Below are 22,861 nucleotides of genomic sequence, written 5' to 3' on the forward strand. Positions count from 1 at the left end.
GCCGGCCTCATCCCGTTTTCCCTCCACGACTTGAAATTTTATTGCATGCATGCTTGGAACGACACCCTCATATGATCCATCTATGAAGTATGAGTCCATGCATTGCTCGGCAGCTTGCTGGCTGGCTTCGGCATGATTTGGGATGCAGTGGGAAAAAGTACGGCGTCCGGGGTGGTGGATAAATAGGTGTATCCAAGCAGTTTCTTAGACCGACCTCGTTGTCGATTGACGAGTGGAAATGTTGCTGGAGGTCGGAGATGTTAGGGTATGGTCGTCCTTGGTCGATGAACAGCTGATGACAGAACGGCACCAATACCCCTGGGTTCGAGGTGTAGGTAGAGGTCGTCACTGAACAAATGCCGCTCGATGATATAATACAATCATGGCGAAATGATCATATGAGTTCCGTTCCTGTTGATGACTCCCCCTTCATTGCGAGAGAAGCATCCCATGGAGTTCCCAAGGCTGCCTCGATATGGTCTGCCAACCACAGATACTCATAAATGTGTTGCATTATGACCATTCCAAACTGTGTTGCCGGGCCGGCGTGAGAATGCAAGGCCCGACGACGAGCGCCCTCTCTGTAGAGATCGATGTTATGTTTGATATTCGATCGTGGGAGAAGACTCGGGTCGGTCGATAGACGGCTCTGCTCATCGACACGCTCAACCAACCTCGCTCCTCGCTTTCTTACTGGCTCTCTCGTCAACGTCCATCTCGTCACCAGCAACACTCTCCCCCCTTCCACCACCAACACCACTCTTCGCATCGTCACCCCCACCACCGACAGCCGAGGCACCATCATCTCTCTCCCGCTTCTTACGCCTACCCCTTCCTCTCCCTTTGCCCTTACCCGTACCCTCCTCACCCACTACCTCACCAAGATTGACCAAATCGCCGACTGCCATCTTGGTGCCCTCTCTTCCTTCATTCGTGTCAAACAATTTCTTTTTATTGTCGATGTCGCGCTTCTTTTTGAACATTTCCTGCACGCGGCCCAGCTTGACGGCGTCGCGGCGCAGCACAAATTCAAAGTCCGACAGCTTCAGTTTCGCCCGTCCGCTGTACGATGCCGCGCTTACTGCGTTGTGGCATGTTTCGATGATGAAGTCCGTAAGGATCTCGTCGAGGACCCGCACTGTTTCAGGGAAGGGCTGGTTGAATGGCTTGGGTTCGGTATTGCTGGTGGCGTTGGAGGTTGTGGCGGTGTTGTTGTTGGTGGCGCCGTTGTTGCTGAGATAGCGCTGTGAAGAGGCACCGATGGGTGCGACGACGTCTGGGTGCGTGGGTGCGCCGTAGGCGAAGAGAAGGGCGGAGAGTTCGGGTCCGAAGTTCAGACTCGCCTTGTGTCGGCCTGCTCGGGCGCGTGGTTCCATTATAGAGATGTGCGGCCAGTTGGAGTGAGAATGAGTGAGCAGTGTCTCAAATTGCAGATCTAGGATGATGGATGGTAGATGAAGGAGAGGATGAGCGGGCCATGGACGAAGCAGCCTGTGACGAGCAATATGACGCGTGGTTGATGGTGAGCAGATGGGTAGACCCTATAATTGTTGAGTCGAATTGATTGACGTATCCATGTCTTGAGAACAACTCTTGGTTCACTTCACTGGACTTCATAGATGACATGGGGCATGAGGGAGGATGTGCCACCGGAGGAGTTCTCGGTAAGGCTGGAATTAAAGTTAGCGAGTCGGAGTCGGGAAATCTTTACTCCACTGACGAATGCCAGTGTTCAACTTCAACTTCAAGTCCAAGCCTGTAGCAAAGAACCCCAGTCCTGTTCTTGCCCCAACAGGCCAATCTGTTCTATTTTCCACATCGATCGCCTTCGCCATCCACGCCTGTCATACTAGTATTGGACAACAATTACAAGACTCCCTTCTTGAGTGCTTCCTTTCTTTCTACAATCACAACGAAAAACCACCAGCGAATCAGTCAACCAAAAAATCAAATCCCGCCCTCATCCAAAATGGTAAGTCATATCAATCAACACCTGGACCATCCCCCATCCCATCACCACCAACTCGCATGAGTTACAAGAAACAAACGATACATATCACATGGCCTGGCTCAAATCCTCCAGCCCAACCTACTAACAACCCATCAAAACACCCCTTAGACCGCAATATTCAACTTCCAATCCCTACTCCTGGTCTTACTCCTCTTAATCTGCACATCCACATACGTGCACTCATTATTCCCAGGACCCATGGACCGGAATAAAGACGGGTGAGTTTCTACTCTATTCTTCTTTTCCGCTTCCCATCCTTAATCCAACCAACAAATCCCATATGTTGCTTCACGATGACTGGAAATTGGAAACTAATTTTTGTTTTGTATTCAGCTTTCTGGGGATCTTTTGGAAATTCGCCAGGATAGGTGAAAGGCTGAGTCCGTATATCAGTATCGCGCTGGTGTTTATGGCGGTGAGTTTCCCAGATCTCCCGAGAAAGGTGGGGAGGACAGTAAGGACGGGAGGAAGAAAAGGGCTCCTGCTCTTCTCTCCCGACTTGTATTCCTCCTCCTCCTCCTCCTCCTCCTGTATAGGACCAGTCCAGCTGACTTTTCATCTTGCGTGGTCCAGTGCAATATGATCGTCGGATAGAGTATTGCGTTCCAGCCATCGTCCTGCCGAGCCGCAGCAGGCATATTCATGCTACCACGGTCTGAACATTTGGTGTTTTGGGGGGTTTTCTCCGCGCTTCTTAGGGTGCGATACGACGGAGTTAGAGGAGCCAGTCAAGTAGCGTTTTTCTGTCGAATGGAATTCTATTTTCTTTTCGTGCTTCCCATTTGTGGTACAGGCATCAGTGTAAACTATCGCTTCCTCTGGTTCTGCAGAAGAACACCGGAAATCAATCACCTGGCTGAGTATGAAGTGGTCTGATGATAGAAGTGGCTCTCATACGATGTCTGATTAACTTCAATCATCGACATCTGGAAAATAGCTGCTCGCCAGTGTGTGCATCAAACATGCAGCATCATCTCTCGCTTTGCAACTACTCTGCCAAGCCTCCTTCAATTCTTCCCGTCTGTTGTGTTCATCTCACCCTGCCTCAATTGTAAATGAAAGGGAAAACCTCATCATCTCTGACCCGCCTCGCTCTGACCCTGCCCCCCGAGACAGTCCCGTCCCCACCCTCGAGCTTCTTCTCCAGAAAAACCAACTCGTCTTTATTCTTGCCCTGCGCAATCACCGCCGCCTTGGGCATGCCCATGAACTCTCGAAATGTCGTTGAGACACGCTGCACACTAAGTTCTCGACTTCCAGGCGTGTCGAAGCTGGAATCTATGTTGAAGCCTTTGTCGATCTCGACAAGCGCTGTGACAGGGACTTCGTCACCAACTTTGCGAATGAGTTGTATATGCGGATCTCCGTACTTTAACCTGTTCTCGCGTGTCTGGTAGAGTAGAAGAGCATTCCCACTCATGAGTTCTTTCTTGGTAGGGCGGTTGCGCTTCCACGGTGGTCTGATGTCGAGGGCTTTGTAGCGATTTTCGAGGCTGCGGAGGTCGAGTGAGTGATCTACGTCGAATGGGTTCCGGGAGACTGGCATGTGGTGTAGTGGGTCAGTGATGAGTGGAGGCACTGCGCGAGAGCTTAATTCATCGTAGTAGTCGCTAGCCTCTCCGTCGTCTTCTGACTCGGATTCGATCACTACGCCACGTGCTCGAAGGGCGTCGACAGCCCGTTGTTCGTCTTCATCAGTCCATAGCGGTTGTGTCTTGGTCGGTTGTGGCTGTGGTTGTGGCTGACGTCGACGAGGAAGAGCTTTGTTGATCTTGCCAGCGACAGCGCCTGGGACAACAACGTCCGGTCCTGGATCCACACTAGGAGAGAGCGTCGAGACCGAACCTGATATTGGGAGCGGCAAAGTAGGAGCCGAGTCTTTTGATTGATCCCGTGGTCTTTTAAGGACATTGATGTTGTTTCTTACATCCGGAGCCTCAAGGGAAAGAGTGTTCGAAATTGAAGTGGACGGAGGTTGTGGGGGTAGCCGATTATATCTCTCCATTCGATCGCCGGATCTTGTGACTGCCAAAGGCAAGTCGTCATCCGAACTGGACGAAGGTGGTGGGAGCATCGGGTAATATCTCTCCACTCGATCGCCGGATCTTGTCACCGCCAGAGGCAAGTCCTCAACGGACGAGTCGTCTTGGGGTCTTGATCGTGTGAAGGCCAGGGGTAGATCGTCATCGGAATCATCTGCTGTTTGCCTCATATTCTCACCCAGTGTCGCTACTGCTCTGGTTTGTAGCTGCGGGACTCGACGATCACCAGGAAGTGCCCTGGCTGGACCCTCGGCAGCAATGTGATCGCTTGTAGTAACGGGGGTTTCAATGAGATTCAAAGGATTTTTCGAAGAGGATTCCTTCTGCAACGCATTTCTTGATGGAACTTTGACAATGAGTCTCAGTTTTGGAGGAGGCCGCTCAACAGGCGGTATTTGCGCCGCCAGTGGCTGAGCGTCCAAGCCCATTGACAGGTCACTGCTCTCTGTCTCACTAACTGCAACATTGGCCTCAGTCGAGTCTTTGCTGACCAGGCGTACTGCCTCATTAATCTTTTGCCACATGTCAATGCTAACTTTTCCGGTCTGAGGACGTGTTGGATTGACCTCAAGGAACAAGATACATTTCTCAACATCCAATGCGCCTCCCTTCGCATGTAAGCACTTCTTATGTGCATTTATGCAAGGCTTGCAGCGGTAACTTAGGCTTTCGGACGTTGCTTTTGTTCCTATTCTCTCCTTTGCCTTCTCAACGATGCCGAGTTGATGAGCTTGGTCTGAAATACCCCGCGGAGCACTTGATGCTGCGGGCTGTATCTTGCTTGGGGGAAAAGGTATCTGATCTCCAGATTTATGTACGCATTTCTTGTGTGCATTTCTGCAGGATTCGCAACTGGAGCTCAGGGTTTCAGACGTGATTTGTGCTTTGCCAGATGTTTCGGCTTGATGAGCTTGGACTAATATGACCGCCGAGTGACTTGGGGATTTCGCGCGGCCGAATAAACCAGCCACTTGATCCTCCACAGTGTTCTTGACAATTGGGTCGTGTCCATGTTGAGCAAGGTGATTTTGCTTGGTCAACTGAACGGGTTGAATATCGGGCTCGAATGACTCGTTCATTATTTCCGGATCTTGTATTTCATCTCTTGTGCCCAAGATCGGTGAGCCCAAAGCTGGAGGAGGCATCTTTTGGAACATTCTCTTCTGAGCATCACGTTGCTTTACCTGAGAAGTAACATCCTTGACGATCTCCTCTAACCTTGATAGCGATGCTCCGGTTGCAAGCTCTGCGGATTGATTCAAAGCCTGTGTTTGGTGGATATGACGATAGTCATCCATTGAACTATCACGAGAGCTATGAAGCGATGAGGAAGCCCGCGATGTCGATGCTGCCACATGTTCCACGACTGGCACCAATGGAGGGATTTGATGTGGACTATTTCCGAAGATCGTATGCAATCCACTTTGCGTCGACGGTATATTGGTCAAAGCAGCAGATCGTAGCCGACTTTCGGCCTCAGCCAGCATATCTGCAGCATACGAAGGCTTGTGCTTTTTGACTGAAATGAACAAATGGTCATCTCGATTAGTGCGCTTGAGAATATTAGCAACAAGTCGCCGAGACGATTCTTCAGACTCAATTTCTCTGCCTGATTTCTTATCAGAATTCATCGCTGCTGCGGTTGTCCTTCCAGTGATTTCAACATCACTGTCGTCACTCACGCTTCCCGGCGCTCGTGAACCATAATCCTGCACCGCTTTCCCATCTATTGTGCTGCATGCGCGGCACTGAGTGGCTAAGCCCAGGATCATTTTCCCACATTGGCTACATTTCTTGACTCTGTTGTCAGTAATGCTTCTTAAAGTGGTGTCACCCACCAAGCGAGAGGACGGGTTTGTCTCTTTTTGCGCTTTTCTAACAGATGTCTTTATGTCAGTTACAGTCGAAACGTTGGAAATGCGCTCAACACTATCGAGTGAATTCGTATCCGACTGGTTCTGGGCTGATGTTCCAGGTACAGCATTCTCAAGACTGTTGATTCTCTCTTTCCGAGGCTGACTTATACGCCCACCACGCTTTGCCATCTGCCGCCCAGCACGAGGATGATGGCCTATAGGTAGTGAAATAGTATCCGTGATTTTCGAGTCGTGGCTTGGAATATCTGCCACGGCAGTAGTGAGAATGGGCGACGGCATTTGTATCGTAGAAGGATCCTGATTGGTTTGGTCGATTTTCTGTACGTCTGTAGGTTTTGACAATCTATCAACTGATGAAGACGACATCATTCTTGGGATAGAAGTTGAGGACGAGACTAGAGCTTGTGGTACTCTCGAGTCCAGCACAGGAGAGACATCTGATTGTCGAGCGTTGAAACGATTGCCAGTGGTCAAAAGCAGGCATGATATGGCAGAGCTGCTGTGAGTGTATGGGCACTCATTCTGGGACAAGTGACAGGATCCCCGGGTTTCAAACCGAGGGCATATGTAATTTTTGAGTGAATTGGTGCGGAATGGAGAGCGAGAATCTTTTGCAGGCTTCCAAGCAAGGATACCAGTGTCTCGATGAGCGTACACGCAATCCTTTTCGTAATTTGTACATGTGCCATTGACCTTCCAGTAGTAACAGGTGATGTGCTTGCGAACGACATGGTGCTCGAAGGTGACGTGTAGCCCAGTGTCCCTATGAGAGTAGAGACAGTCCAAGGACGACTTTTGGCAGCGACCTTCGCGCCATTCTGCACATGTGAATGCCCTTGCTGGATTCCTGCCGTTGGGAGCATAATGTCCAGTGTCAGAGTGAGCAAAGAGACAGTGATCCTCAAAAAGGTTGCATCTGCCCTTTCTCCACCAAGGACAAGTGATTGATTTGTACAATGTGCCCTGCGAGGACTCCAACTTCGTTTGAGGGGCAGGATGATCTTGATCGTGTGTGGGAGGCCGCGAAGGAGGTTTGAGGTCATCCGTCGACGGCAGAATAGTGTTTCTGAGAGATGCAGAAGCGACAGTCGGTCTCTCAGTGATGCTAGCAGATCGAGATACATCTCCACTAGTTGGACCACGGCCTTGGTTCTTGAGGCATTTTCCGCAGACGAACTCCTCAGCGTCAGCACTAGGATATGTCAGCTTTGGTCAAAGCACACGTAGACAAAGATGGATGGATGAATACCCTTTGGGAGGTTTTGGGTTACCGCAGCTATGGTGATATCCTCTCTCACATCTGATACATCGGACGAGAGGTGTGAGGGAGCTGCCCGGCGTGCGGCATTCTCGACAGATCGTTTTGGTCTTCGAATCTGTGGTGGATGAGTTTGAGGCTGTATCTTCAGTTGGGATCTTGGCCCGTTTTAAGGCACCAGCGACCATGTTCTTGTTAGGACTGTTCATGGTTTTGTCAAATTGAAGGGACGATGAAAGTGCGGAGTCCGTCAAGAATAATTTTGGATCTTGCAAAGAAAGTGCGACTGCCTTCAATGGCACTCTTTGTTCATCCGCGACCCCGTCGACATTACAAGTTGCCAGCGAATGACGGTCTTCTGTTCCTAAGGATCTTAGTGCAGGATCAACAGACGAGCTAGTCATGTCGAAGTCATCGTCCGTTAGACGGGGTGCGAATGTTGAAGGTACTCTACTTTGACCCATATTGTTTGATAAGCGAGCTGCATGTTGTGCCTCAAGAATTCGCCAGAACACTGCTGTTGTCACCTCAGCTGTTAGTCTTTCTTGCTCTTGAGACTTTGATCCAGCCTCTTCTCTCTCAAACCCGCCACGGACTGGTGGTGGTGGAGATGGCTCTTGTACACGGTCGAATGTTTGTCGCGGAGGACTTTCTCGCCACACACGTCGAGCTCTATCTCCACGTACGTGTTCTGGTGATCCAGCCGAAGCTTGCTCAGGGCTGGCGACACCGGCATAGTGATTAGGACCTGGCCGCCAGACATCTGAAATGCTAAGTCTTCCCCCGCGGCCAAAATCCTCCCCTGAGGCGTACGGGGAGGGTCTATACACATCATGCTGCCGAGAAGCTGTCGGTCTTTTAGAAGTTGGAGGTGTTATGTCGCGTCTCATGGAACGCGGTTCTGTGGGCGGTGCTCGGGGAAGGTCCGAGGCTGCTGAAACCCGCGCCGTCATATTGCATGGTACCTAGATGATTCTTGATCACCTAACTAGCTCAGCATCCTGTAAGTCATCCGGATGAGAATGGTAGAGATTACTCCTGGATAGACATGTTGTTAGCATTTATGATAAATCTGCAATAAATCCAGAAACACGGCAAGGCGGAGACTTCATCAGGTCTTTTCAGTTTTTGGGTCTTCACTTTGCCCAGGTCAGGCTGATGTCTTGAACTCGAACTTCCCGGCTCGTGAAAGAACCTCAGCCGACAAATACATGAAAAGAATTGCACCAATTCCCAGTAGCTCCCAGAGCAGTCGTCTCACACAGGTCTTGATTGATCTTGGTTTGTGATTGATGTACACCGCTGCCATTGGCTTGAGCTTCCATGTCTCGGAAAGATCAGCCCCATATGAGCGGCCCAAAGAACAATATCTCAATATGGACAGAACCTCCAACGGAGACAACTCCATTGAAGAGGAGAAATCTGATTCTTGCCTGGTTCTGCCCTCACAAGACGATATATGAAAGACAACCGAGCGGGTGCTACTGACAATGATGTTCTTCGATTCCACGGGAAAATGCCTGCGTCCTCGTTTCTCTTAGAGTATGGGAAGTCGCACCCAAGAAGCAGACCATGACCAGCGGGGTATGATCAATCTGACCTTTTACCAAGTGCTCATCCTTTGAAGTAGATTCCTTGCCCCACACAGCATGGTGGCATTCGTCGAGATACAGTAGCATGGGCAATTAAGAACGTACCGCAGCAGAATTGACCGTGCATAATCTTGTCCTGGTCTTCAACGCATCACCCCATGCTGCCCCCCATGATGCACCAAATCAAGCAACCTATGCTTTTGTTCGCCTGTGGTTGGCTTGAGATGTCTGCCACTCTGCTGATTTGTGCAGTCTTGTATACGCGTTTTGGTGAACCCTGTCGAACACGTCGGAAATGTACAAGAACACCCAGTGGTACCCAAAGCGCGCGTGGCTTCAAACAATTGATATTCAATTGAATCCTGCCACTGGAAAATTTAATATATTTGAGTCAAGATAGACGTGAGCAGGCAGTGGCTTGCAATCGTGTTTGGTAATCAAGGAACAATCTAATGGTGGACATCTCGTACACGAGGTAGTTGATACTTTGACTCGGAGTGGAGGTTGATAATCGCTGGCACGGCGGGGCGGCGCTCGTGCTGAGGTTGGTGGGTGACCACTGGTGACACTGGCCCCCTCCCAGGCTTCGGGCATCATTGGTGCCCGGGACTCGGGGGCCAAGACTCTGCATGTTGGCGGTCCAACCACTGGAAGTGGGAGTGTCAATCCAATCACAATCACAGTCACACTCGTGCCTCTCCAATTTTAATACAAATTCGTCAGTTAATGTGTGCTACTCTGTATAAATCTATGTTCCGTGTTATGTTATATCATACAAAGGAGGAACAGCTTATGTGCTCTCAGATATCGGAGCTGAGTCCATGCCTTACTAATCATCACAAATATTAATACATGTTCCTAGTCCCCCGTGGCCTGTCCATGGTTATGGGGAGACTCGGTCGTAGGGAGACCAGAGGGAATTCCTTTCGCATCAAAATCTGCCTCAATGCGAGACGCGAGCTCTGACCCTGGATTGTGATCGAGGAGAAACCTCCACTGTGACATTTGAGGATCGACTCCCCTCACTTTCATCATCTGCCTGATATTCTCGGCCGCGGTTTGCTGCCCATGTCTCGTGAATGCAGAAACAAGCAAAACCCAGGTCAGTTCCGTAGGTTCGCACAAATTCAATCGTTCCATCTCTTCCAGCGTTTCCACCGCGTTGATCAAGGTCTCCGGGTTGCGACCCCAATAGGTGATGAGACCATTGTATAGGACATCATGAGCAGCCACAGCGCACATTTCCGGATCCCCCATGTTGACCAAGTGGACGAATTGAAGCCAGAGATGTGACACTCGGTGGTCTGAATGCTGTACTAGGATATAAGTCCAAAGCGTGAAAGCCAATTGGATTCCATCTGGGATTGTTGTCGTCAGCCTTGTCTCGCTTGGAGGTAAGGGATCAACAATAGCCAGCTTAACCAACGGACCTCGGTCGTAAACTCGGTCATAAACTGCCAATATGTGCGCCAATGACTCTGTCATTGGAAGTTTTCGTTCGAAGTAACAGACATATCTGACGATATTCATGGTATAGGAGACGAGAAACGGATCCTTCACAAGGTCGGGACTCCGGTGGATACTGGACATGATCCGATTGAGGCCTTCGAGATCACCGCGCTGGAAACAGCTTCGTAAAAGTACCAGATGTCTTCTAGCATCCACCGTGATGTGATTGCCTTCCATAAATCGGAAAACTTCCCACGCGACATCTGGCAGGCCCAAGGCGACCGCGCGCTCTAGAACGACATTGTGCAAAGCATCGTCTAGTGGAATACCAGTCGCCACCAACGCGGGCAGAATCTGGAAATTCAGCCCAGTGGATGAGCTCTCGACAGTGTCAATCTTGAGTAAATTGTAAAATCGGCGATGCAAGTCTGGCGTGGCTGCTTTCAACTCCTCGGGTGACAGGCGTGCGAGAATATCCAAGGCCTGCTTGGGCTGCTGATGATATGTATAATGGTCCATCATTGCGAGGCGTAGCACCAAAGGCACTGGATCGTAACGAGCAAAGACCGAGTCAATAATGTCTTGACAGGTATGGAGGTTGCTATGATTCAACAGGGCGACAAGGACATTACTTGGCATTTTATTTGGCCAGCGCCCGATCTCAGCAGCTGATTCAATCTCTTGGTCGAACATTCGCCGAACAGTTGGCTCCGTTTCGATAGTCGTCTTGTAGACTTTGCGGAGGTAGAAAAGGCAATCACATCGCATGTGCAAGCGAAACGTTGTGAGATCTCGCATTAGCAACATGACATCTAAGGCGGATTTGGCCGAGTGTGCTAGTGCACCAATGACCAGAGGGACAAGATGCCTGGTCAAGTAGCGAGCAGGAATGAGGGATGTGTTCCCGGACAAAGTCTGCGACAGCCTCAACAGGCTTGCTGCCTCTGATTGGAAGACAATAAACCTGCTTCGTGCTTGTCCAAAATCACCATCTTCTGGAAAGGCCAATTTACCAAATTGATAGTCCCAGTAGAGCTTTCTGGATCGTCGATACACAGAGTGCGATTGTTGAGCAGTGATCGATTGTCGAGCAGTGATGCGATGGCGCCTGGGCATAGAATCAACTTGGCGTATGCGTGGAATGAAACGCTGTGATGGCGAGTCGGAGAAGAATACAGTAAATGTTGAGTTAGCTTGCGAACGCTGGACTCGGAACCCAAATCCAGTTCGGGTCCTACATCGATCTCGCTCCTGTTCTTTAACAATAGGATTGCTTACGACCATGTGTATCTCAGGTTCCGAGTCATGTTTCCTGAGGCGGATATTCCAAGCTCTGTTTCTGTGCTCTTGACGAGTTCTGACCGCGCTGACTGATCGTGTTGACGGACCGTTGGTTTTCATTCTTGAATGACGACGGCCATTCCTGGCTTGGTCGCTAGTCCCAGAGAAAGTTCTCGAAGAGTAAGCATTTGGATCGAGGAGGGTTTGCGAATCGATGGGGAGATCATCGCTTGAGCGAGGCTGTTGAGACGAGAAAAACCGTGATGATAATTGAACGCATGTTGAACGAGAAGCAGTAACAAGGACAGGAAGTCGTCGAGTCGACCAATTGCTATGTTGGAGGCATGATAGAAATGTGCCAATCGACCTGATGGACATTCAGAAGTCCATGCATTTGGCTTCAGTCGAAAGGATACGTGTTTAGGTGGTGGTGTTGGTGATGGAGACGTGGTATTGGAAGTGCAGGCGTTCTGTACCTGTCGTGTCTGCGGTCCCTGTGCTGTCGCGAAGAAGTTGAAAATCGTGAAAATTGTAACCGGCCCGAAGTTAAGCCGACCCTCTCATAGAGCGCGCCCGTCCAACTCGAACTGCAGATCGACTATGTACCAGCATTCTAACTCCCCAGGCGAGCAGAAGAATTAATTCTACCAGGACTGTTCTAAGTCCTTTGCCCTTCGATACTTGGGAGACTGTCTTTGCCAATTTCCAGATCCAGCTGTCCTCCATTAGCCTTCCCCAGTCATGTCGGCCACTCACACGAGTCTGGACGCAGCCTCAGTCGATCGCAAAGCCCGCCTAGCCAAACTTGCCTCTCTCAAACGCAAACAACCCACCAACGAAGAAGCTGTGCAAGAAGAACAAGAAGGCCAGAATTATCAACCTTCCAAAACCGACGCTTATCTGTCTGGCCGGAATTACGATGTGGCTACCAAAGGCGCGAAACTTGGGTTTGAAACCAACCCATCCGCTGGTGCTGAGACTCTAGAGGCCCAGGCAGAGCGCATAGCCACTGCTACTGCCGAACAAGCAGCCAAGGATGAAGCCGAAGCGGAGAAGGGTATTGATCTGTTCAAGCTCCAGCCGAAGAAACCCAACTGGGACTTGAAACGAGATCTCGCAGAAAAGATGAAGATTGTGGATGTTCGAACGCAAAATGCCATTGCTCGATTAGTGAGGGAAAGGATAGAGAACGCAAAGAAGGAAGCCTTGAGTAAGGGGAGCACCTCAGACGGACAGCACGGCGAAGAGGTCGGCATTGAAGGCAGCACCCTTGTCGAGAGTATTCATTTGCGTGAACAGGAAGAGCAAAGAGAAGCAGAACTGGAAGAAGAGGACCCTGATGTGTCTTGAAGTATTACCCTGAATCCAAGACGTCTCAAAATCATCGGGAAAATAACCTGAACACCACACACCAGATATGCCTGCCCTCAGAGAAGAATCTTGAGAAGATCCTGGCCCGGGGTCTGGGAATTTCACGACGCTCTGAGCTTTTCTGTGGAACACGGATTGCCATCGAGCATGACCACGTCTAGCAGCCATCAAAATGGACGATGTGGTTACCAGACTTGCCATATTCTTCACGGTCGGGTTAGCATAGCACGGCACTGATAATTGGCAGAAATACTTTGCCATTCGGACCTCGAATGGGCATCCCTCCACGGTACCCTACAGGATCCGGAGTCTTCTCGCCAATGAGGAAACCCGTCGGTTCATGGACATGGGACCGATGGGAGCAATTCCGATTTATGTGTTAGGCGCAGCATATGGTGAAGGATGCCAAGCATCTCAAGGTTGGCAGGAGAATCACGCGATGCAAAATCCAATGTGATGGTGTGTGTCTCGCTCTTGGGCGAACAAGGCAGACTACTTCCGAATCGGCAAGGTTGCGCAGATCAAGCGTTCATGCTTTTGAGTGCGGAGTGAGTTGGACCAACAAGCCCGGGGACTTCAGTAGTCAATAGAATTCAAAATTGGGTATCAACCATGAATGAAACACCCAGTGCTTGATTGGCAGCAGGGAATGCCGACCCAATCACTTAACCTCCCAATACCATGCAACCAACGTACAATACTGCATGTAGTCTGCAGTGCCCAACCCGACTCATAATCCTCATTACTGATAGCAAGATCATACACAATAATACACCCCATCCCCCTCAAATATCACATGTTCATAGCCTGAGTTAACGCAAGCCGTTTGCTATACGGACTCAGGCTGCGTTCCTTCCTCTGCTCTCTTGCTCGGCCAGTCGAATTCCCATTACCATAGCGTTCACGCAAAGCCGGACTCTCGCGACGAGCGTGTCGTCTCCGCTCAAACGCCACATCTCCGTTCCCGTTCCCGCCATCGTCATCATCGTAGCCTTGCCCCGAGTCCATGGACCGCCTGTGCTTCGTGATTTCCCCTATATCCATGCTTGGGGTATGCGTCCTGCTGCGATGGCTGCCTCGGCGTGTGGAACTGGGCCGCCCACGTCGGTCGATCGGGCTTATGGTTCTGTGGCGCCGGCTTTTACGGTGAGAGCCGTGAGGCCTTCGTCTCGGCGATGGCGAGCGGGAGTGAGACGTCGACGTCGACATGGATCGGTGTTTGCGCTTGCCGTTGGCCAGCGACGGTGGTGTCTGGAGGCGGTCGCGGCTCACATTCTCGCTCGTGTAGAAGTGGCTGTCTCTCGTGCGGTCGTGGCTGTCGCCAGGGGTTCTCGAACGGGATTTGTTGGTCGAAACGGTTGAGACGGAGTCGGATGAGACCGACCGTGATAGTGATCTCTGTCTTGGGCTTCTGCTTCGGCCACGGCGATTCTCGATATCTGGCGCTGGACCGCCGTTACGATTGGCTTCTGCTTCGGCTAGTTGTTTGTCGGCGATACCTTTGCTGGTATAGGGTCAGTTGGAGTGGTGGGGTGGGTGTTTCTCTCCATATATGCTTACCTGATCAGTAAATCATTGGGACGGTCGTTAGTAAGTTTGGGTATCAGTTTCGGATTGAGTAGCTGCTGGGTTCTTGAAGGCCGAGAAATATATGGTCGTTCCTGAGTGGAAGCTTTGCATTCATATGAATAGTGGCGTGCATTAAGTCAGCATAATTTTTACCGGGAGCCAGGTAAAGGCAGCATATCTTTTTTCAAGCATTTCTGGCAAACAGTAGAAGCGCTGGCTTTTTGAGGCCCTAGGCCAGGTAAGGTTCGGTAGCGATTCATTGCAACTCTGTACCGAGACAAAGAATCGAAAAAAACACCCCCGGCCTCAGGCCAGGCACTATTCGATGACCGAAGAGTGAGAGCAGCTGATGGTGTTGAAGAACAGACAATCACAGCCCGTTTGAAGAGATTTGTAGGGTAGTGATAAGTCGAAAATGCGCAGACTGTCGGGCCTGTTCCCGGGTCAATCAGCTTGATATCAGGTATTGACAAATCTATTGCTCTGGCCCAAGAATGAAAAGCAATATTGGAGTCTTGAAGGAATGAGTCGAATTAAAGTGGAACTTTAAGCAGGCAGAAAGAAACAGGATGGATGTCTGCAAAGAACGTTAGGGTCGAAGTATGAATAATGCCAGAATGTGAATGGCAGCTGCCCATCCACGAAATGCCTAAAGTTCGAGTCGTCGTAAGAATACTACGGGTAGAAGCGGCAGTCAAAGGCCGCCTTTGTAGCTGAGGAATGCCCTATACGAAGCAAGTTCATGCCTAGAACACTCCTGTTAGGGACGCCTAGAACTATTTTAAGTCCTAGTCCTTGGCATCACGTGAAATACCAGACCTTGCTTTGCAAAGCCATCGGACAGAGATCCCCATCATTCTGACATCTTTCACGCACGTTATTCCAGGAGTAAAAGTGCAATCCATTGCCTTGCTTGAGTAGATGTGCAGCGACCCAAGGCATTGAAACTGTTCCCGCCAGAATAGTTCAATTTTCCAATTTTCGACCCACTGAATCAACCATCTCTAAGCCCTGAGTATCGAAGCGTGTTGGGGCTCGGGAGAACTTGGTTCCTGATGAAATCTTTGAAGCACTTGCATCCCGGTGATTATGACAGAGCAGACAATGCTTCTAAGCAGCCTGTTCTGATGCACCTATGAAGCGGTTGAAACTGAAGATGTTTTCTCGATCCGTCGGCCAAGTTGCTGGACAATCAAGTCTTCTTGGCTTGAATTCGTGGATGATCGGTGCACGGGTCGATCGTGGCTCGCCGCTGATGAGGACGGAGTTGCTCGCATATATGTCGTCTTTGATAACAGAATTCTGAGGCAGCTTCTTACTTACTTGACGTGGGTTTGTGCTTGCTGACTTCTGAATGCTGGATTGACAGCCTGGTCGGCCATGAAAGTCCTAGAGTCGGAAAGACAACCCAATTCTATTTCAAGGTGGGTGGAAGTGATCTTGTTTCTTGTGTATCAACTCAGAACGCACTTAGTAGGCACCGGCAGTGTTAGCAGCTTGGCCCTAAAGCTATCTCGCGCTTCTGGTCTGCAGGTAACCTTAACCTCTTCCAACGATCAGAAACGGGGAAAGATGAAGACGCTTTTGAGTGGTCCGGAAATTCAATCGGTCAGTTATAATAAGTGTCCCGACTGGCACGAAGAAGTGCTTGAATTGACTCAGGGTGATGGTCGACCTCGTCATTGAGAACGGCGGATCTTCGCCTGTTGTCAGAGCATGAAATCTACAAGCAGTGGAGGTATGGCGAACCAAGCAGGCTACCTTGGTTGAAATGATCTAGACCACTTGCAAGAACTTATCCAACCATCATCAACAGAAAATTCATACAAGGTAGGTCATCAGGTTTACAAATTCACCTTCAAACTTTCATACTCCCATTCCAACGCAGGAGAATCAATTGCGAATCGGTCTACGATCTAGGCAACCTGGCTGTTGTTCTGGAGTACACAAAAGTAAATCTGGGAAGACATCGTCGATACGTTCTACCCATTCGAGCAGGCTGAAGAAGCTTTGCAGTCTTTGTGGGATGGAAAAGTGGTAGGAAAGCTAGTACTGTCTCAATCTACTAACAGTGGCTGTCAGTACTGTACTACCACTCAAACGGTACCTTCTCCATCGCAGAGCAGACAAGGAGAAGATGACCATTATGCTGGTCCCCCTTGATTGCAGCCTCGGTTTAATCGGCGCGCGTGTTCACAGCGTCGCAATATAAGACCCCGCCAACAGCCACACTCCACGTTTTGATTTTTGGTCTGTATACAACCTAGGGCATAGTCTCGAATATCCGTAGTTGTCGTTGCATCTGTTCAAGTGTGTGTGCCCACAGGTCTACCAAGGGTCAAGGACGATCTGTTACAAATATAGGTCACGTGTGACTATGGCAGCGGAATCGCAAATACTTTGCTCCGATATGTCTTGGCATTTGGAACCTCATGTACGGTTTTTGGATCCCCAGATTCACGTTTCTCGTTCTCCAGCCTTAACGTTGCCCCTCGTGTCCTTCCATGTCTGTCATTGCCCTTGATCAAGGCGCAATGGACTAGGACAAATCTATCGTCAATCTCTCAGCCAACTTCAGTTTTCAAGCTGGCTGCGTAACCAAGAATCTACAGCCCTCATACCACAGTCTTTGGCCTCCTCACTCTCAATCGCCCATTTTGCCTTGTCCCTGCAATCTTCCACAGTCCAACACACAAGAGCCTATCTATCAGTCGAATCCATGGAGGCCTTTAGGTTGTTCTGCGCAGGCTCAGTTGATGGGCAAAATCTTGTGTGAAGACGCAAAACGGGACTTCGAAGCGTTACTTTTCGCTCGTGTAATCCACATTCATTTTCAATCCTCAGCTTGGTAGCCTTACTTCGTGCTGTTGGATACGACGTGACGAATCTCCTTGGGCATCATGGCGTCTTCTCAGGTTGGCTCTGTTCCGGCAAAATTGTCATTTGCAAAGGTATGTCTCTCCTCTTTCTACCACTGATCCAAATCTACCCTCAATCTAACACATCAAAAGGTTGCAGCCATGCGTGCACCCACTTCACCAGCATCAAATCCTAATCCTAACTCTACCGAGGAGAAAAATATCCGCAACAACGGGAACAACAATATCACCAATCCACGGAAGATTCCACAGGCAAACCAGGCACAGGCAGCCCCACCAGCCAGTATAAGGAGAACAAACGAACCAGTCTTTGGCAGGATGGATGTGCAAACACAATCCGACTATGTCGCAGCTGCAATTGAGGGGCTCTCTTTGGTCAAAGATGCCGCGACAGCTGCAGGTGACCTTCACAGTGGAGAGAGTGGTGAATCTTTGGAAGATGACCAGTCACATTTATCAAACTCTTCCACAAAACATCAGAATTTTGACACAAAAAGCATGGCATCCGTCACGACCTTTGCCATGGACGAAAAAGAGAGTATTCGTCCTGATGACAGTGCAAGTGTCAGAGCTGTAGATGACGATGAAGCATCGATTCCTCCGACTCGAGAATTGGCCTTCCATCGTGACCTTGATCACCCGGCAATGGCCTCTCGTCAAGGTCTACATCCCGGCTCATCTGGTGTTACAATCGCTCCACGCCGTTATCACACATTGACCTCGACCAATACTCCAAGATTTGGGGATTTGCCTGTGAGCCCTATCGCGCAGACAGGTATTTCCGATGAGGAATCTACCACTGGTCATCAAAATCCTGCCATCGACGAAGCTCATGAGCGCGCTGCGCAACTTCCCGTAGCACCTGACGAGAAGCTACTGGATGCATTAGCAACGCCAAAAGACCGTCTACCTCTTTTGCAACTGGAAGAAAAACTACTCGCCTTTATCGCACATCCGCGATCCGAGTTCATCGATCTTCCGCCTCAAAATGCATTTGCAAGACTTCTTGCGCACAAGTTGGCTGACTATTACATGCTCGCTCATCATATCAACGAGGATGGCACATCAATTCGTCTTTTCAAGCCGACGTTGATTACTATGCCAACCCCATTACACGTGCTTGCTTCGTCAATCCCTCTGGGACCCACTCAACCACCAGCTGCCATCACCATTAAAGTCCTGCGTAGAGCTGGACTCGATGCGCGCCAGCAGTCAATTGGAGGAAGCACTGCAGCCAGTTCATCGGCTCCGTCAAAAGCCACCTCTGATGCTGGACAAGAAACCAACAGTGAAGAGGGCATTACTTCGCCCTTGGAATCTACACCAGGGAAAGATAAATCAAAATTAACCCGAGAAGAACGTGAAGCTCAGTATAAGGCAGCAAGAGAACGAATTTTCGGTGATTTTCAAGAACCGATTCCCAGTGAGAATGTCTCTACTGGAGAGCACTCGGCCAGTCTGTCGCGTTCAAGTTCATCAAGTGGCAAACGCAAGACTCGAAAATCTAAGACTCCAAAAGATGACAGCTTTGAAGCTCGCTCTGCCTTCATACCCAGCTACACCCCGATGACCATGCAGAACATGCACCAACAATATCAGCCCCAGTACTCAGAGCAGACCTACCAAGGATCTTATCAGCCGTCTGATCCATATGGAGCAAGCATGAACTATGGCACCACTCCTACACAGTCATTTCCGGGCTACGATGCCAATATGTCGTTCAATGCTCCTAATCCTTATGCGACTCCTCATGGTAACAATCAGTTCAGCCCGGCAGAGTCTTGGGGTTCACTGCAACCCGCGGCGTCCACCAACTATTTCAATTACTCACAGCCTCAAAACAGCTATCAGCAGAACATCTCACCCATGGGAGCACAGGTCAACAACCAATACATGCAACAGCCTCATTTGGGTTTGCAACAAAATCAACCATGGTTGAATAATCAATATCAGAATCCCTATCCCCAACAGCCAGTATCTGGGAATACCAATTCTGCTGGATGGTCGGGATATCAAACCAATTCAAACGTGAATAGCTCTCAACCCTATGCATACGGAAATTTGCCAGGCCAGAATTTCAGTGGGAACCCCCAATACAATCCACAACACCCAGTGCCAGGTAGTTATTCTAGATCCTTGTTCAACCCACAGACCAGATCATTCGTGCCCAACAATGCCCCGAGTCGCAACGGAGGTCGAAATAGTCGAAAGAAATTGTCACCAGCGTCAAGTCAGAATCGAGTCACTGGTGCATCCAAGCCATTTGGCTCTGAAACACCTCTGAGCAATTCCCCTTATCCAGGACCACGCGGCTTCGATAAGGGAATGAGCCATTCATCCTCCCCTCAGCCCAAGGAAGATTCTCTACAGCAGAAGTACGGCGCTCCCGCCCATCTTCCAAAAAAGCCTCCACCATCTCAGGTCTTTCCTTCATACGATATGGAAAGTATTATGAACACTAACAGCGCTTCTGGTACGAATCCGACGGCTGCCAATGGAGGAGGAGCTGCATCAAGTGGCGGCAACGCTACTGGCACATCATCCGCATAGTCTCGTGGTATTCTTTGGCCCTTCGTTATCATATCGCAGCATTATCAAATCGGTCGATCATTCACGGAGAAAAAAGTTAGTACTGGGCAGGAGAGCCAGGCGTTTTTGGATATTGATCACGGGGGATAGGAATTTGCAAACCTGACTACATCAGTCAAATACGGACCCAAGAATACGATGCGGGTCTTGAATCAGCGTCTTACAGCCAATCGATGAACCCATGCATTTGCGTCGCACTGGACCTGTTTCGCATAATATGGAAAAGCATGAAATCGCATGGAATGGGCCTAGACACACACACTCCCGTACCTGACTACCGCTGAAGCTTTGATTCAAAATCGGAACAAGCAGAGGAGAGTCTTTTCTGTATGGGCGTTGGTCTGGCTTGTCAATATCTATGTACTGTAAGAACACGTCCAACGAGGACATGCAGGTCAAGCCAACAAACCAGCATCGCGTCCGAGCGACGAAGAATTGAGCTTTGGACTTTGACCGACATGGCAATGCCCTGTGCTAGCTACTGTACCTAGGCAGCTGAGTTACCTAGTTAGATAGGCAAGTAGCTTCAATCCGTTCTTTTTTGAAGAAAAGTAAAAACATCCATCCGTCTTACCCTAAAATCCCACATGGCCCCCTTTTTCTCTCGTCTTCTTATCCCATGTGTCAACCCTCTTCGTGGTCGTGTGGGGACGTATGTCTCTATGTACGTGCATGTGGTATAGCGTAATATAGATGTAGAATCAGGGAAAGTTATCACCAGCCCCTGCGAGGAGACGAATACGGCACCTAGTACTAACGAGGCGCCGCTCCAGACCTAAGATGGAGGGGAAATCATGGTCGATTTGCATGCTCAAGGTATTGGGCACGTAGGTAGATTGGTAGGTACATTTCTATAAGCTGTATGCTGCATGCTGTGAGCTGTGACAGTTATATACCGGTTCTGTCTCAATTTCGGGATCTATCCAACCCTTTCCCTCGGGCATCTTTATTCGTTTGTTTCTTCGTCCATGCATCGCCTGCCTAAGCCATCAACCACTGCTTCCTCATACGTAGTTACTTGCCAAGGGCATCTGCGCGTGTGGGACATTCATGTTCAAGGCCAGGCTCTGCTGGACAGGGCTCAGGTCGCGCAACTCGACGCTCTCGGGCTGGCCGTGCCGCCTGTGACTCGCGTGCATGTCGTTACTTCCATCATTATCCTCAGCATCATTGTTGCGGTCGTCAATGTCGTCAATATCATTCATCAGCCCCGTCGCCTCCCCGGTTTCTCGCACTACTGCCGTGTCCGCATGCTTAGTCTGCCTGTGCGCTGCATGACGAGATCCTCGTCTGCCGATGTTGATGTTTCCATCGTCCTCTCCATCTCCACCCCTTCCGTTGCGGTCCTGTTCGTCTTTGTCCCTTGCACTGGCGACCCAGATGGCTCCGGCGAGGATGAGCACGCTGCCGATCCAGCTCATCATGCCAGGGCTGACGCCGAAGACGAATTTGTCGCCGGCCAGCGCGAAAAGCATCTGTGTGTACACCATGCTCGTAGCGCGGGTACCGCTGCTGCTTGTCTTGGGACTATTGGGTGGAGGAGGGGGAGGAGGGGTCTCAAGATCGTGGCTCCATCGCCTTTCAGATGCGTCATTGCTTTCCACATCCCTGGGCTTATGTCCTGACTGACGCCTTTGGTGAGGTCTCGTGTTGAAGCCGTATTTGGCATGGCTTTCCGCCGTGGGCCCACCGTATGCCAGGCCGGCAGTCAGCAGGAACTGCATGACAAAGCCACAGACGCCCAGGCTCAAGAGTAGACCCCATTCGGTAAGGTTCGCAGGGAAGCGGAAATTGACGTCCGGGAAGATGAGGAGGGCGGCTAGTGAGACGATGGTGCACCACGCGGAGAAATAGTTGATGGAGATGAATGCGTGGGCGCGTGTGCCGATCGCGCGGATCAGGGTAAGTGCTCCGGTTGCGCCAAAGACGCCGAGCATGGCGATTCCGATGGCGAGGAGGTGCTGATCTGTGGTTGGGTCTTGTGGTCCGGCGGCGTGGGATGGGCTCGTGGAGTTTGATGATGCGGAGGTATTGCTATTGCTATTGTGGGTGGGAGATGGGACGGAATCGGGATTGCTGGTTGGTGAGGAGATCAAAGATGCCGGCTGTGCAATGAAGAGCACACCAACGAGACTGACGAAACCTGCGATCTGTTGCTGTTTACTGAATGTCTGGCCCGGGATGATGAAGCTGCAGATGTAGCAGGACAGGATGGGTGCCAAAAACGTCAGGACAGTGGCCTCGCTAAGCGGTAGGTACAGTAGACTGAAGTATAGACCGAAGACGCCGAAGAAACCAAACAGACCTCTGAGAACGAGCAGCCAGCGGGCATCTGGCGGGCCCAGCGGGAAGTGAGGCACGGCTTTGGTGTAGATTCCATAGGTGGTGCAGAGCAGAGTGGTGATGGACTGACGAGTGAAGATGATCTGGAAGGGATGCATAGCAGCGCCGTGAGGTCCTGGAGTTTCAAGCAATCGAGTGCTGACGTTCATACCGGCACCGAAGACTTGAGAGGCCAGGACCAAGATTGCGCCATAGTTCGTAACATAGAATGAGTGGAAAGCAGCCGCGATGCGGGAGCGAGGAGGTGATGCGGTTTTCGCATCGTGTGGTAGGATGGAACGTATGATGGGATGCTGAGTTTGCAGTTCATTGGAATGGAAAGATAGTTCGGAGAGATCGGAATATGTACTATCGAGCGATGGTCGAGAGGGGCGGAACGAAGGCACGTCTAGATAAGATGGACGGCTTTCGATGGGCAGCGATGGTGTATTTATTGTTCTCGACGATGATGGCGATGCTAGATTTGTATCATGGCGTGGGATGGATATGTCAACATCTGCCTGATGGAGAGAATTTGTATCCATGGACATGGTCTATTGGGCCATTCCAAGCTCGTGGGATCTTGGACTGCAACCTGGCTTGGTTGGATGGGTTGGAAAG

The 22,861-nt window shown here is 50.3% G+C and overlaps 6 protein-coding genes across 6 annotated transcripts; 2 read left to right on the forward strand and 4 right to left on the reverse strand.

Annotated features, from left to right (window-relative positions):
- Nucleotides 1-665: 665 nt before the first annotated feature.
- LTR84_000519 (uncharacterized protein) lies at nt 666-1,376 on the reverse strand (the record flags this gene model as incomplete). Its single annotated transcript, XM_064844149.1, has 1 exon — nt 666-1,376. The coding sequence occupies one exon, from the start codon at nt 1,374-1,376 to the stop codon at nt 666-668; it is 711 nt and encodes a 236-aa protein (XP_064712009.1).
- Nucleotides 1,377-3,056: 1,680 nt separating this feature from the next.
- Nucleotides 3,057-8,141, reverse strand: LTR84_000520 (uncharacterized protein; the record flags this gene model as incomplete). The annotated part of the gene is made up of 2 exons (XM_064844150.1): nt 3,057-7,122; nt 7,180-8,141. The coding sequence occupies 2 exons, from the start codon at nt 8,139-8,141 to the stop codon at nt 3,057-3,059; spliced, it is 5,028 nt and encodes a 1,675-aa protein (XP_064712010.1).
- A 1,497-nt stretch (nt 8,142-9,638) lies between these two features.
- Nucleotides 9,639-11,345, reverse strand: LTR84_000521 (uncharacterized protein; the record flags this gene model as incomplete). Its single annotated transcript, XM_064844151.1, has 1 exon — nt 9,639-11,345. One exon carries the CDS (start codon nt 11,343-11,345, stop codon nt 9,639-9,641), a length of 1,707 nt encoding a protein of 568 aa, XP_064712011.1.
- A 906-nt stretch (nt 11,346-12,251) lies between these two features.
- On the forward strand, nt 12,252-12,860 carry LTR84_000522 (uncharacterized protein; the record flags this gene model as incomplete). The annotated part of the gene is made up of 1 exon (XM_064844152.1): nt 12,252-12,860. One exon carries the CDS (start codon nt 12,252-12,254, stop codon nt 12,858-12,860), a length of 609 nt encoding a protein of 202 aa, XP_064712012.1.
- A 4,490-nt stretch (nt 12,861-17,350) lies between these two features.
- On the forward strand, nt 17,351-19,879 carry LTR84_000523 (uncharacterized protein; the record flags this gene model as incomplete). The annotated part of the gene is made up of 2 exons (XM_064844153.1): nt 17,351-17,401; nt 17,462-19,879. The coding sequence occupies 2 exons, from the start codon at nt 17,351-17,353 to the stop codon at nt 19,877-19,879; spliced, it is 2,469 nt and encodes an 822-aa protein (XP_064712013.1).
- A 1,043-nt stretch (nt 19,880-20,922) lies between these two features.
- Nucleotides 20,923-22,791, reverse strand: LTR84_000524 (uncharacterized protein; the record flags this gene model as incomplete). The annotated part of the gene is made up of 1 exon (XM_064844154.1): nt 20,923-22,791. The coding sequence occupies one exon, from the start codon at nt 22,789-22,791 to the stop codon at nt 20,923-20,925; it is 1,869 nt and encodes a 622-aa protein (XP_064712014.1).
- Between the last annotated feature and the right edge of the window lie 70 nt (nt 22,792-22,861).

Source organism: Exophiala bonariae, assembly GCF_035927105.1.
Source record: "Exophiala bonariae strain CCFEE 5792 chromosome Unknown scaffold_1, whole genome shotgun sequence".
In the NCBI taxonomy this organism is placed as follows: Eukaryota; Fungi; Ascomycota; class Eurotiomycetes; order Chaetothyriales; family Herpotrichiellaceae; genus Exophiala; species Exophiala bonariae.